A 13219-nucleotide genomic window follows, 5' to 3' on the forward strand; every position below is an offset into this window, starting at 1 on the left:
TTTTACTGTTTATTAATTCACTTTCAACTCTTTCATTATTTGCAAACTTCTTTAACTCAGCACTGCTCCAATTTTGAACAATGCTTAAGTTGCAATGAAACCAAACTGACTTGGCAGTAAAGATAAGATGATTGTTTACAGATATCTCCTTGATCAAAGGTTCTGAGCCTTTCAATATGAAATGCAGGCAATCTGCTAGGTCCTGATTACAGTGCATGAAATAGGTTTTTCTTAGGATTAACACAGTACTACAAGTGTGCTTTCAAGTTTATCTGTGTATCAAATGTTAAACCTAAGATTTTCCTGGATGGTTAATGGGAATGCAGCTCCTTTCATACTGTGACAAGCGTGTAAATGCTCAAAAAGGTATAATTGTGAGTATAAATAAGCCATTTCATATTTTAAAAAAAAAACTCATAGGTATTTCCAAGCTGCAAATATGCTAAAGTAAGCATTCTGGCTATTAGAGTAGCAAAAGATGTTTCCATATTATGGCACAATAGCCTATACATAAAAGCAAACAAAAACATGCATACAGTATTCAAACTGAAAAAAAGTTGAGTGAGCATCCCTTTTTTATTTTCAAACTGTGTTGTAATATGTAGACTGGTACCCTTTCCTGTTACTTCTGTGTCATATTACCACTGTGAGAGTTTAGTAGGTGGAGTTCATGATATAAATTGTCTTCAATGGTTGAATAAATATATCATCCAAATGATATAAAATAATAATAAAAAGAAACTAATGTAAAGTTCACTGGTACAGCATACTAATACAAATATCTCATACAAAATAACACACACCACAATATTTTCCAATTAAGGCTGTATAGTACCTATACTACAGTACAGTAGTAACAGTACAGCACACAATTCACTACTCCTTTCACAGAGCAAGAAAGTACAAATAATAATGAAAAATAATTCAAAAGAGGAAGCCCCACCATTTTTCCAAGAAATTAATAAATGAAATGTAATTCATCTCAATTCACACTAAAAATAAAGATGTTAGTTATCAATACAAAATTATAAAAAAAATTCAGTCTCATACCTAAAGATGTCTAAAAACTAATGGATGTGATCTACTGTTAAATAAGAGAGGAAATTAAAATCAAAATATTAAACATGTTAAAAAAACATCTTTAATAGAGATAGAAAACAGTGTGTAGTATACTACTGTAGATACAGGAGCAGACAAGGTTCAGCTTAAGATATGTCTTGAGATGCAGTAGCTTTTTCCGTTTAATTCCAGATGAGAAAAATTACCAACCAAGATCAATTACTGAGATGAAGTAAAGGGAATCTGAATAAGGAAGATTCAAAATATGCTTGGACAAACAGAAAGGAAACACAAAGAATCAAAACTATATAGAAAAACGCTCTGGAACAAAGATGCTCGGAAGCTGCTACAAATTTACGAACATACAGCTCTAATTGTGCAAATTTTCATTCCCAAATACATTAGATATGGTAAAAAAATAATCTACATTTCTGCCATTCCAAAAACACTACAGATATCTTATGAACAATCACTCAAGTAATCTTTCTGAGAGAACTTCAAGGTACAACCTCTTGAAATAAATATCACAACCAGCCAGCAGATGACTTATGAAATAAAATATGCTTAGCATAATGCTACAAATATAAAGATCAGATACTTACAAGAGTAAAATTAATGTTACTGGACAAAAAAAAATAATTATTACACAAAGGGAGAACTTCAAGTTAACTAACAAAAAGAAAGTTGATAGTGTACTGCTGTGTTGTACAACCCAAGAAATATTACCAGGGGAATGAACATGCTCACCTGCTTAGACTCAGTAAGAACATCAAATCCAAAAATTCTAGACAGTACTTATGGCCACAATTTTAGCATTCCATTCTAAAACAATTTTTCTCAAAAGAAAAAAAAAAACTTCTTGGCAAATTTAATTCTTCCTAACCTGAAATGTAGAAGATATATCATTACTGAACTTTTCAGATGGAAACTGCAGTCACTCTTGATATATTTTCAAACCACAAATACATAATTGCCAAAAAATATACTATATGGATATTACATTTTCATCACACTAAAACACTGTATGTAATACATTTGCCTGGAATTTAGCCTTAAAAATTTATCATTTTTCTTCAAAAAGTGAAACAGCACCCCATTCATGGGGCAATGTCACAGCTTTCTCGGGCTGGCAGTCAGTGTGCACTACCATTTTCAAAGTCAGTTGGGCTAAGATATGAAAGTACCACACAGGAAACCCTGGTACGTAAACCACATCCAGATGCTTCTGTTGTAATAAGCCATCCTGGTCCTACAAATGCGAGACCCTAATTGAAAGTATGGAATAAAGCACCCATAATATAATCTCTTCAGGATCATATCCGTACCTGCACAGTTCCTACAGAATTTGTGGAAAAAGTGCCTCAGCACTTTAACATCTCTCTTTCCTATAGTTGATTACTATACTATACATATATACACCAATTTATTACATCCCAAAGAAAAGTTACATATCAAATTTCAACGGTCAAACTACTGACCTAGTGTTTTATCCTCTACAGATGCTGTAAACTATTGTACTCAACTCCACTCTCACTTTTTTAAATTCCTTGAATCAACTTCCTTCAATAAGGTAAGATCACAACAGACTTCCTGCCTTACTTTACTAATACTATGGCATCACAATTGTAGAACTTTCAAAAAAAATTTTATTCTTCTCAATCAGCCATGTTTCTTGCTTATGAAAGTACCAACTTAACAAAAGCTACGTGGGTCTGGCCTTAAGGTAAGTGGCAAAGTCTGACAAGTGATAAATAGCTTCTAATTCCTGCTTATTAGATGTTTATTCTGAATTCAACTAATTACTATAAAGGTAGAGCAAAACACAATTATAATAAAACAAGTTTGGACAAGAGTCCTCAAAGGCAAAATTTATGTAGTAATTATATAATTCAATGCATGACTACTATCTTAGAAGAAAAAACCCATTGGTATCAGGGCTAACAGTATACAGCAATATGGCTACATACTTGTGCTAAAGTTAACCTATTTTATGTTAGCTGTGCTTAAGTTAGTGCAAATAAGTAGCACATCTAACATTCTGAGAATACATTTCAGACAAAATTTATGGTAGTATTATGAACATGGTAATACTCACTACTGCCTCATGGATAAACATTTTCATAACATTATACTATAGTTACACATTTGTGTCCAAGTTAGCCTATAGTATTCTGAGTGTACTATCTATACAGTGATTATAGATGGTTAGTAATAAAAACGTGTTCCTTATAACATTACAGGGCTGGTACTATGCAAGACCCACAGATTACATGCGTTGCAGCAAATTGCTCAGTTTGGTTTTTGCAAGTGTGTACGGCCAAAACCACCTTCCATGAACATAGCCCTTTAAGAAAAAAGGGAAATATGGTTGTAACATGTTCCTGGTAACAAGTTTTCAGAATGCAACAGCTTGCTTGAGGCTGTTTTGTTGGGTCCTAGGTTTCAATAAGGTTAAGGAAGGAGGAGATTACATCTTTCTGGCAAAACTTTGGCAAAGTATATATTTCCCTTCATTTCTGAGCAGAACCCATATACCTCCCAGGTTAACCCCTTTGATGGAGAAAAGGAGTCTTTACTTGGGGGAGATGTCCCTTTTATAGGACATGAAGTGGACATTGCCACTGAAACTGCCCTGCTGAACCAGGAAGGACCAGGGACACAGCCTTCAGATGTACATGAGAGAGATACCTCAAAAATAAATCTATCTCCCATGCAGCAGCTATCAGATACTGATGGGGATCTTATTCCATCTAAAGTGTCTGTATCTTCTGAGGGGTATAGTGAGTCATCCAGGACTTCTGTTCTTCGATTGCTGGTAGATAGAGTATGGCTGCCTAGGCACAATCAGATTGCACAAGCTCCCCTAACAGGGAAATATTGATTGCTGCACTTGCTGACTTCTGCATGGAAATTATGAGCAGTATCAAGTATGTCCATTTTACTGAACCTCATTATATCCGAGACATTAGCCATGATTCCAAAGAAGAAATCAGGTCAGTCCTGGACACTGAATTAGATGTAAGGTGTAAAAATTCCTCATCCTTTAAATGATAGACTAAAGTGGCTGTACAGTCGGGCCAGGCAAGAGTTTGGGGTCAGAGCTCTGACTGGCAGTAATAATACAGCTCGAACATGGCAATTAAAATGCTTTTAAGATGCAAGTATGAATTTTGGTACTTTCCTTCACAAAAGTGAAGCCACTCATATAAATAAAATAATCTGTAATAATTTTAAAATCATTTATTGAGCTACCCATCCTGCCCTTCACTGCCAGAGTGTCACTAATGCCTACTCCAACAGCCACAGTTTACAATCTTAATAGCATTAATTAAATACGCAATTGATGCAATCTCTGCATTTAATGTTGTCAATATCCATTTTACCCTTGATCACAATGTTCCCTAGCATATACCTTGTCTAGAACTACTTTGTACGTTGCCCTTAAAATTTTACTTGGAACATGACCTGTTCTATACCCAAAATCACTTCTTTTCAAAGATTTGCTTGAATTCAACATTTCCATTGACAAGTAGACTTGGGTAGTAGACCCTCTTTAAAACAAGTCTTATTGAAAGTTATTGCTGCTTCAGCACTGTTGATTCTATAGAGTTACTTCTCCATCTGTGACCATGCCCAGAGGAGTAGGGTGAAATGCATCAGAAAGAGAGTGAGAAGAGAGAAATTGTATATGTATAATAAACAAGATTAAGACAAATTCACAGATTTTGACAACCCCTTTCGGCATGTTGCTTGCCAGTTTAAGCAACCATAAGAAGACTTTGATAAGAAAAATAGAGAAGTCACTCTATAGAATCAACAGTGCTGAAGTAGCTATAACTTTCATTGACAAGTAGAATACATTTTCTTTTGTTACAAAAACTGAAATACATATGTAAATGAGTGAGACACACAATGCTACAGGACAAAACCACATGACTCATTATTCCTTACATTTTTATAATCAAAATGAAAAACTTATATAGTATTAGTTTCAAATAAAACTGAACAAACTCATATGGATGATACATATATGGAAAAGGGGTTGGCAGAAGGTAACTACATCAATTTCAAATGTCAATTCTAACAAATTGCAGTAAACTACATGGAAATAAATACAAAGAAGCAGAATCAAGTGAAAGTGACTTAAATACATGACTTCACATAAACTCTGGTCTGAGAGTGTGTGCTCAAAATAGGCAAATTGGGACTATCTGTAAGAATTGACCAAACAAAGTGAATATGAATAATAAACAAAATAAGTAATATGGCTGATATATCAAAAACCAAGTAGAAATCCAGTGATTCTTTTGAACTGGTAAATATTTTCAAAACTGTGGCAGCAGCATGTTGTTCTTATTATCCCATTTAGCCAATGTTCCTTGCTCAGAAACACACTGATAAAGTGAAACAATAAACATGAACATGATGTAGCCAATGAACCAGAAGTAGGATCAAGCGAACCCAACAGACAAGATGAACACATGGAGAGTGTTTTCATTGGATAAAATGTACTTGTTACACAAAAGATATCCAGTGAGCAACAGTGTATCCAATTAGCAAACTGTACATTTGGATAAATGTCCCTGATGGACAAAAGGTTCACATTTGGTACATAATGTATACTATTTTGTCCACTGGATATATGGTATACTTTGTCCATTTAACATTTGGGTATGTTTTGCCTATTGGCTTCATTTTGTCTTATTATGTTTTGTCCACTAACCTAACCACTGAAGGGGAGGGGAAAGCTAGCACATCTCAGTGTGGCAAGAAAGATACACACATGCACACAACAGAGCAAGAGTGTTATATCACCAAAGGTGACAGCTTCCAACAACCAGGTCAAGTTCCAGTATTGCGGAGAAAAAATATCTTCCTTTGAAAGTTCTCAAAACAAAAAGTGAGTTTAGCCAGTTGAGTGGCTGGGACTCCTCTTTCACTTACCATGCACATCTTGACTTCTTCAATTACCTTACCAACTTTATCCAAAAATACTCTTATACCATTGTATATGTAGAGAAAGGTTTGTATGCTTTGTCACAGCAAACATAAAATATTATTCCTTCCCCAAAATTTTAGGTCCAGTAAATTTTCTCTGCTCATCAATACCTTATGTATGCTTATTTACTGACAGGACCGTTTTTGATTCATTTGAGAAAATTAAAAGTAAGCCTTTACAATTAAAAATAACAAAATTAAAATTTTTTATTTACTCTCTATTTACAAATGATAATCCATTGTAAATCTAAACTATAAGTTGTATCAGGAAAACAAATATTTTAAGAATTACATAAAACTAAGCAATCCAGAAATATTAATTGACATATCACAATAAATGCCAACTTTGTAGATAAAATTTAATGTGTCAAAAGAGAAGTATCAATTCTCAGCTAACTACACAGAAAAGAACATTAGAGCCAAACTTGACACTTTTTTTTTACAAATACAATTTAAACATTCCTAACCCATCAAATATATATGCCTACATCAGTCTCTTCAATGTTTCTGGACACTACATTCTTTTACCTAACAGACAGAAGATCAGTTTCACCATAATGCACGTGCCACCTGAAGTGTCACGTATTGATCAAACAGCTGCCACTATTTTTGAGTATTCTTTACCTTGCTCCTGATTCAGTTTTCACCTCAAGTATCATCAGATCCTTTAGTCCACCCATGTGACAACCGATCCTTTAGTCCACCCATATGACTAACTAGATATGTAAACTCAGTGGTCTGATTAACTACTTTAAAATAATACTGAAATTGGTATATTGATCTTTTCATTTCTGTCCCTCTTGTTGGAACATGTCATGAAGCAGAGAGCATATACAACTGTGGTGTTAATAGTGATGTTGAAAGAAAATAAAATTCTGTAACTTAATCGATTAATGTTATGTAGGGATCCTTTTCTTAAATTGGAAATTAACACAAATCAAAACAACCAAACTACAAATTTATATATTTCAGGACAGACCATAGGAACAGCAAATTTACCTTTAAAAGATTTCTGAAAAAAAGGCAGAATCTTCAGTTTGATAATTAGCATACAGGATCTTTTAGGCAAAGGCTGATTGGATGGGAAACCCTTTATCTTTCTCTAGCTAAGGCCAATTGGAAACCAAAAGAAATATGGAAGGACTCATTTCTTCAGAGACTGAAGATTAAAGGAATCATTCCCACAACTGAAAAAAATATAAGATGCAGAGAAATTGCTATGCTTACCTCAGTAAATAATGTTTTGTACACATGCTGGTTTGCTCACCAACAAAAAATTTGGGGTCACAGTACCCTCAGTTGTGAAAATTGGTGGTTTCATAATTTACTTTAAATCTAGTAAATTTGTAAAAGGTAATACCATACTTTAAATGTTATAAAAATATAGTTAAACATTGATAATACAGAGCTTGTGATAAATGTTCAGCACAATGCAAATTTTTGTCTTCTTTTCTTTAAACTTGAGGTTAAGTTTACATTGGCAATGCCAACTTCTATCAATTCTTTTTACAATCTAACAGTCTTTCTAAAATGTCATGACTTCTTTCTTAAACAAAAACTTATAAAAACAAAAATTAAGTGTCATGATACAAACATGTAGGATAAATTCAACTACAATATAAAGTATAATGTATACCATCTTTCTTATAGTATTCAGCTTTCTCAGTCTAAGTTTTTCCTCTTCCACCAAAAAAAAAAAAAAAAAAAAAGTTTTTTCACACAAAGGAAAACAACAATTTGCAAAGGACTAATAAAATGAGACAACCTAAAGTATTTTCCTACATTATACCAGATTAAACAAACTACAGAAAAGCCAGAGGCACCTAAGAATCTGACATTCATATGGAAACTATCTCTCAAGCTGCAAAGAACTGTGTAAATCAGTGGTTCTTAACCTAGGGGTTGTTTAGGGTTTCTCAGGGGGTCACAAAGGGTTTGGGAGAATATAACTTATTTTCATAATTTTGAATTAGCCTATTGGGCTTTTACCATTTTGGTGAGTGTAACTTGTTACCTCTCCATAGACTTATGGCTGCAAAACAATTTCAACCCTCCTGCTAAGTGAATGAGACATAATTTTTTTTCTTTGTATGATGTTCAATAGTTGTATGGAATTCACAATGTTCTGGCATTTGTAATGGCTATGTGGAATTTTACAAGATTTTCGTTTGTGGCGTTTTTAATAACCCATGGTCTTCCTATCATTTTGTTTTATCTTAAATTTTCACAAGGTTCACTATTTCAAAATGTATTATAGGGGTTACGGTAATATCCTGAAGAGTCTTAGGGGTTCATAGGATGAAATAGGTTAAAACCACTGTGTAAATCATGCAGCATTTACTGATTACCTTAACTGTAAGTCTAATTCAACACAACAAAACAAGGTCGCCATTAACCAAAAACAATCCAAGTACAGTGGAACCTCGGTTTTCGTACAAAATCCTTTCCAGAACCTCCTACGAAACTCGAAATGTATGAAAACTGGAATAGTAATTCCCATAAGGAATAATGTAAATACAATTAATGCGTTCCAGACACCCCAAAATATTTTTTAAAATACATTTTACAGTGAATAAACACAGTTTTACATGCAGAAAACAAAAACCATGAGAAATAAATATAAATGACTAATGAAATGAATAAATGAACATTTAACATCACTCTTACCTTTATGGAAAACACCTGTCAACGTATGGAAGATGAAGAGGAGGGGAGAGGGAGGAGGAGAAGTATTGTTTGGAAGGGGAATCTCCCTCCAGAAGGACTTGAGGTATCAAGGACCTCATTTTTTACTGGCACTATCTGAGGTTAATTCCCCACTTTGTTTTTTACTGGCACTAGGACCAGCTTGAGAGTTACTGGACCCCTGTCACACAACAAAACTATCCAGAGAAATTTTTCTCTGGCATTTCTTTAAAATTTGCCTAAAGTTAAACATGATGTTGTTATTAAACATGTTGGAGACATGGATTACAACTACTTATGGGATGACAATTCTCCACAAATTTTTTTTTTTATATCATTCCACTTTGCAAACATGTCCTTAATCCCTGAAGTAGGCACATTATGTACGCCTCTTTGCTTTTTGAATTTTTCAAAACAGCCCCTACTGGCCTTAAATTCACTAACAGCAGTGCTGAGATCAGCATGCAACTTCCTCCAACACTTTGCTACAAGTTCTTTCTTAAATTCTAGTGTTTCTTGCCTTTTTTACAAAAGGGCTAGCACTTGGATCTTTTTTTGGCCAAATTTTTGGTTATTTAGCAGTTGCACTCGAATAAGAAAGCACAAAAACAATGAACACAAAAGCAGAATGGGGCACGAAAGAAAAAGGGATGCCTCGTTTATGGCACTCGATACTGGGCCTAGCCACACGCTTGGCCCCAAATGGAGCGTTTCAGTGTACAAAAAACCGAGGAGATGTACTATAACCGAGACAAAATTTTGTAGAAAAAAGTCTACGAAAACCGAGGTTTGACTGTAGTATTGCAATAAAACTGTTCTACAAGGTCAAATATTGGAACAGTAATTAGAGTTAGTCCTAATAAAAACTACCTTTTCCTATTACAAGTTTATCTATCATGTACATTAACTTACCTAAAACAATTTATCATAGCCATACAATGAGAAAGCAAACCTTATCAGCTCTTATCTGCCATGTAGCAATCTTTATGACAGCATTAAAACTATCAGACATTCTGTAAGGGCAACACAAAGTCAATCAAAACTACTCCATAAACTTTACTCTTATTTACCATAGGAAAGCAATATGGAAAAATTTAATATTTAGTAACTAGGTTCATACTGAAGACTTGCCCTGCTGCTCCAAAACAAAGTCAAGAAAGATCTAAAGGAATCACGGGTAAACAAATTTTTTATTGAAGAATTACCAAATGATTTCACAACTATCCACAAATTATCTAGGCCATAAGTTAAAGCCAAATGCTTGAAACTTAAACAAACACTAGAAAGGGAACAAGTTATTTATAACCAACCACTGCGAGCTTAAAATCATTGGACCAATAAATAACTCACTGAATGCCAACACCAAACTTGTATGACAATGTGGTAATCATCATAAAATTGTCTATGTACTTTACAGTACACAGACAGAAACACACACAAGATCATAAATAATAAATATGCATATTGATATCTGGGAAAGGTATATCTATCAAGATTAAAAACTTTAGCTATAAGAATGCATCAGCTACCTGATTTCAAAAAAATCTGGAGAAATAACAGAGGAAAAAAGATAACTTTTTCTTGGGTGTCATTGGAAGATTAATAAATCTTAATTTAGAAGATACAAGGAATTCTATTTACATAATGCATTAACATATGTAAATAATTATTCAGTGTAATAATCGAGACTTACTACAATAAAATAAACTTCACTTTCAATATGTTTTTATCATATAGTAGTTCACAAATACAAGATTTTTGTATATTTAAATATAGACAGAGAAGTCACAATTCTTCTAACAATATGAAACAAATTCATCTTCATTAGTATTTTTAAAATCTTTCAGTTCTGGCTAATATACATCTTTACATATAGAGCCAAATGCAACACTCATGCCTTACAGCATAAATGTAAAGAGATAGGCAGTGATAAAATACCAACATTTACAAATAATGTTGCTCATTTGTTCTACCAATTTCAATATAATGAAAGGAGAGCTCCATTAGGATAAAACTAAAAAAATCACTTACCAAGGCTTAGTCTACTGAAAACACCAGTTTTACCAGTAGATCTCACTTCAGTTTTAAGAGAAGACCTCCTCTCACCAAGGACTTCAAGTGCTCTGCTCTTTGCTGATTTGATAATCCGTTCATCTCTAGCAGCAGATGAAGAGGACGAAGTTGCAGCAACTACTCGTACTGTACGCTCTGGAGATCCTGTGTTTCTAGTAGTGGAAGCTGTAATTTTTAAGGGGGTGGTCCCTGACTTCATTTTGGACAAAGTACCTGACTTGATAGTAGATGAGGGTGCAAGCCTAGCAGAAGCTTTACTTGGAGTTTTTACTTTGAGGAACGAGTCCACTTCTTTGGCAAAAATTCCAGCACTTGTTGTGGAATCACTGGCAGACACACTCTTCACTCCTAATCTACTCTTGACTCCAGTGGTTGTATCAGCCTTCATTGTAGCTATGTTCTTCTTAGCAGATATGGATCTCTCAAAAGCCTCTTTTGTAGAATACTTCAGTATTCCTTGATATTCCAAAGGTTTTGTCTTTCCAAAGCTAAATTCTGAATCTTCTGAGCCTCCATTTACAAGATCATCCTTACAAAGCCTCTGAAAAACTGGAGACTTCCTACTACTGTCACTTGCGGATGAACGAAACAGATCTCTCCCATGCATAGTCACAGTTATCTTAGGGTTATCAGAAGTTGTGCTTGATACACTGTTGTCTCCTAACCTATTAAAAACTGAGTTTCGTTTGTTAGAGATAGCCTCTTCTTCATCCAATGGCCGCTTTCGTGAAGGTGGAGTATTTGATCTTGGTGGGACGGTCTCCTTGCGTACATAGTGTTCTAACATCCTTGAAGCAGGTGTGTTTTTCTTGCTCCCGGTAGAATTTGATGAATCAGTTTCAGATGAGGGAGTAGAGGACTGCATAACTTTTTGTCTCGACTTTTGTGCACAGTAAACTTTTGCATGCTTCAGTATTGCAATAACATCTCCCATGACCGTAATTCCCATATCACGCAAATACTCTTTATTTAGATCGAGTATCATTTCTTGCTTGATCCGATTGTCAGTAAATGTGATGGCATACGTGGTGGCATCACTTGGAGGTATCCCAGCCTCAGTGAAGAACTTTAGCCATACTGATGTTTCACTGATAGAAGACATCCTGCTATCTGGATAGAGATGAGAATTCTTTTGTTAGGTTTAAAATTGAGAGTACTGGATCTGATATATACAACAGAATCAAAATTGTACAACAAATTTTTTTATACAAACCAATTTATCATACAATGCAAATTTTCTCAAGACATGCATACTCTCGTCTTAGGACAGAAGAAGCAGAATACAGTGGGCCCCCTGTATTCATGGATTTCTCTCTGGACCATATCTACCCCTTATTCGCAGGAAATTCGCCTATTCGCGGTATTTTTCTAAGAGCAATATTCAGAAATTCCTGGGTTTTTTTTCAATTTCATCATAAAATGGCCTTTTTGTGATAAATATATTAAAAAACCAGATATAAACATTTTTAGTGGGGTTTTCTAGTTTTACCTACCAAAATGGGCTGTTTTCAGCATTTTTATGGGGGGTTCCAACTATTCATGGAGAGGTGGGGGGGTCTAGTACACATCCCCTGCGAATAAGAAGGGACCACTGTACATGTAACAAAAAGCAATAGTTAACATGTGTGCCTATGGTCCTTTAGTAAGTTGCAACTACCCTTTTCATGATTTCAAGTAGTACTATACATAAAAAGGATGTGATGCAGTGAGAACAAGGGGATGAGAGGTGGAAGTTTTTATATGATGATTTTGTAAGGAAAAATCTGTTATAAAACTTCATTTCATCAAACTTTCAATCAGACAAAGCCTGAATTGCAAGCAAAGTGGGAGGTCCTGCAACCAAGACTCCTATTTTTTGCAAAAGTCTGAAGGAATCAGTGGAGCACTTGGGGACTAAATACATATGGAAACAAGTATCCAAGGTAGCCTTATGGGATGATCTAATTAGCTGAGAACACTTACAGTAAAAGCGGTTGGTACTAGTGATACGTATACCAAAAAAAATGGCAAAGATCAACAAACCATTCAGGTGAAGGAGGCATGTGAGGGAGGCATATACATTTAATGAATTGTTCTTTCAGTATTCTTGCTGGGTAGGAATAGAATCCCTGACCTCCTAAAGGAAAAGAATGAAGTACATCTTCCACAGCTGAAAATAACATCTCACCGAGTACATCCCAATTCCCATGTGCATAACACTGCTAGGGTAAAAACTGGCAGAAGTGAATGACATCTCTGCACTGATGACAGCTACAATCTCAGCGTACATCTACTTGATGGATGACCTGCCTCTACCAGCAGGACAAGGCATTCTTGGAGGTATATTGTCTCAGCTGATGTGTGGATCAGAAAAATCCAGGGACATCGCCTCTTAAATGTACATAACTATAGTCCCCCTAAGGAA

At 34.8% G+C, this 13219-nt stretch overlaps 1 protein-coding gene across 3 annotated transcripts in view; it reads right to left on the reverse strand.

Annotated features, from left to right (window-relative positions):
* Positions 1 to 1022: 1022 nt before the first annotated feature.
* LOC135197918 (uncharacterized protein C19orf47-like) overlaps positions 1023 to 13219 on the reverse strand; it is a 30789-nt gene continuing 18592 nt past the window's right edge. For 2 of the 3 annotated variants that reach the window (XM_064225159.1, XM_064225160.1), the window contains one exon: positions 6252 to 11925. In XM_064225159.1, the coding sequence (XP_064081229.1) occupies positions 10766 to 11917 (1152 nt within the window). In that variant the 5' untranslated portion in view covers positions 11918 to 11925 and the 3' untranslated portion in view covers positions 6252 to 10765. Of the gene's footprint in view, positions 1943 to 6251; positions 11926 to 13219 lie in introns of those variants that run through there. The other variant, XM_064225161.1, reaches the window with a different exon arrangement.

This window comes from Macrobrachium nipponense, chromosome 21 (assembly GCF_015104395.2).
Source record: "Macrobrachium nipponense isolate FS-2020 chromosome 21, ASM1510439v2, whole genome shotgun sequence".
NCBI lineage: Eukaryota > Metazoa > Arthropoda > Malacostraca > Decapoda > Palaemonidae > Macrobrachium > Macrobrachium nipponense.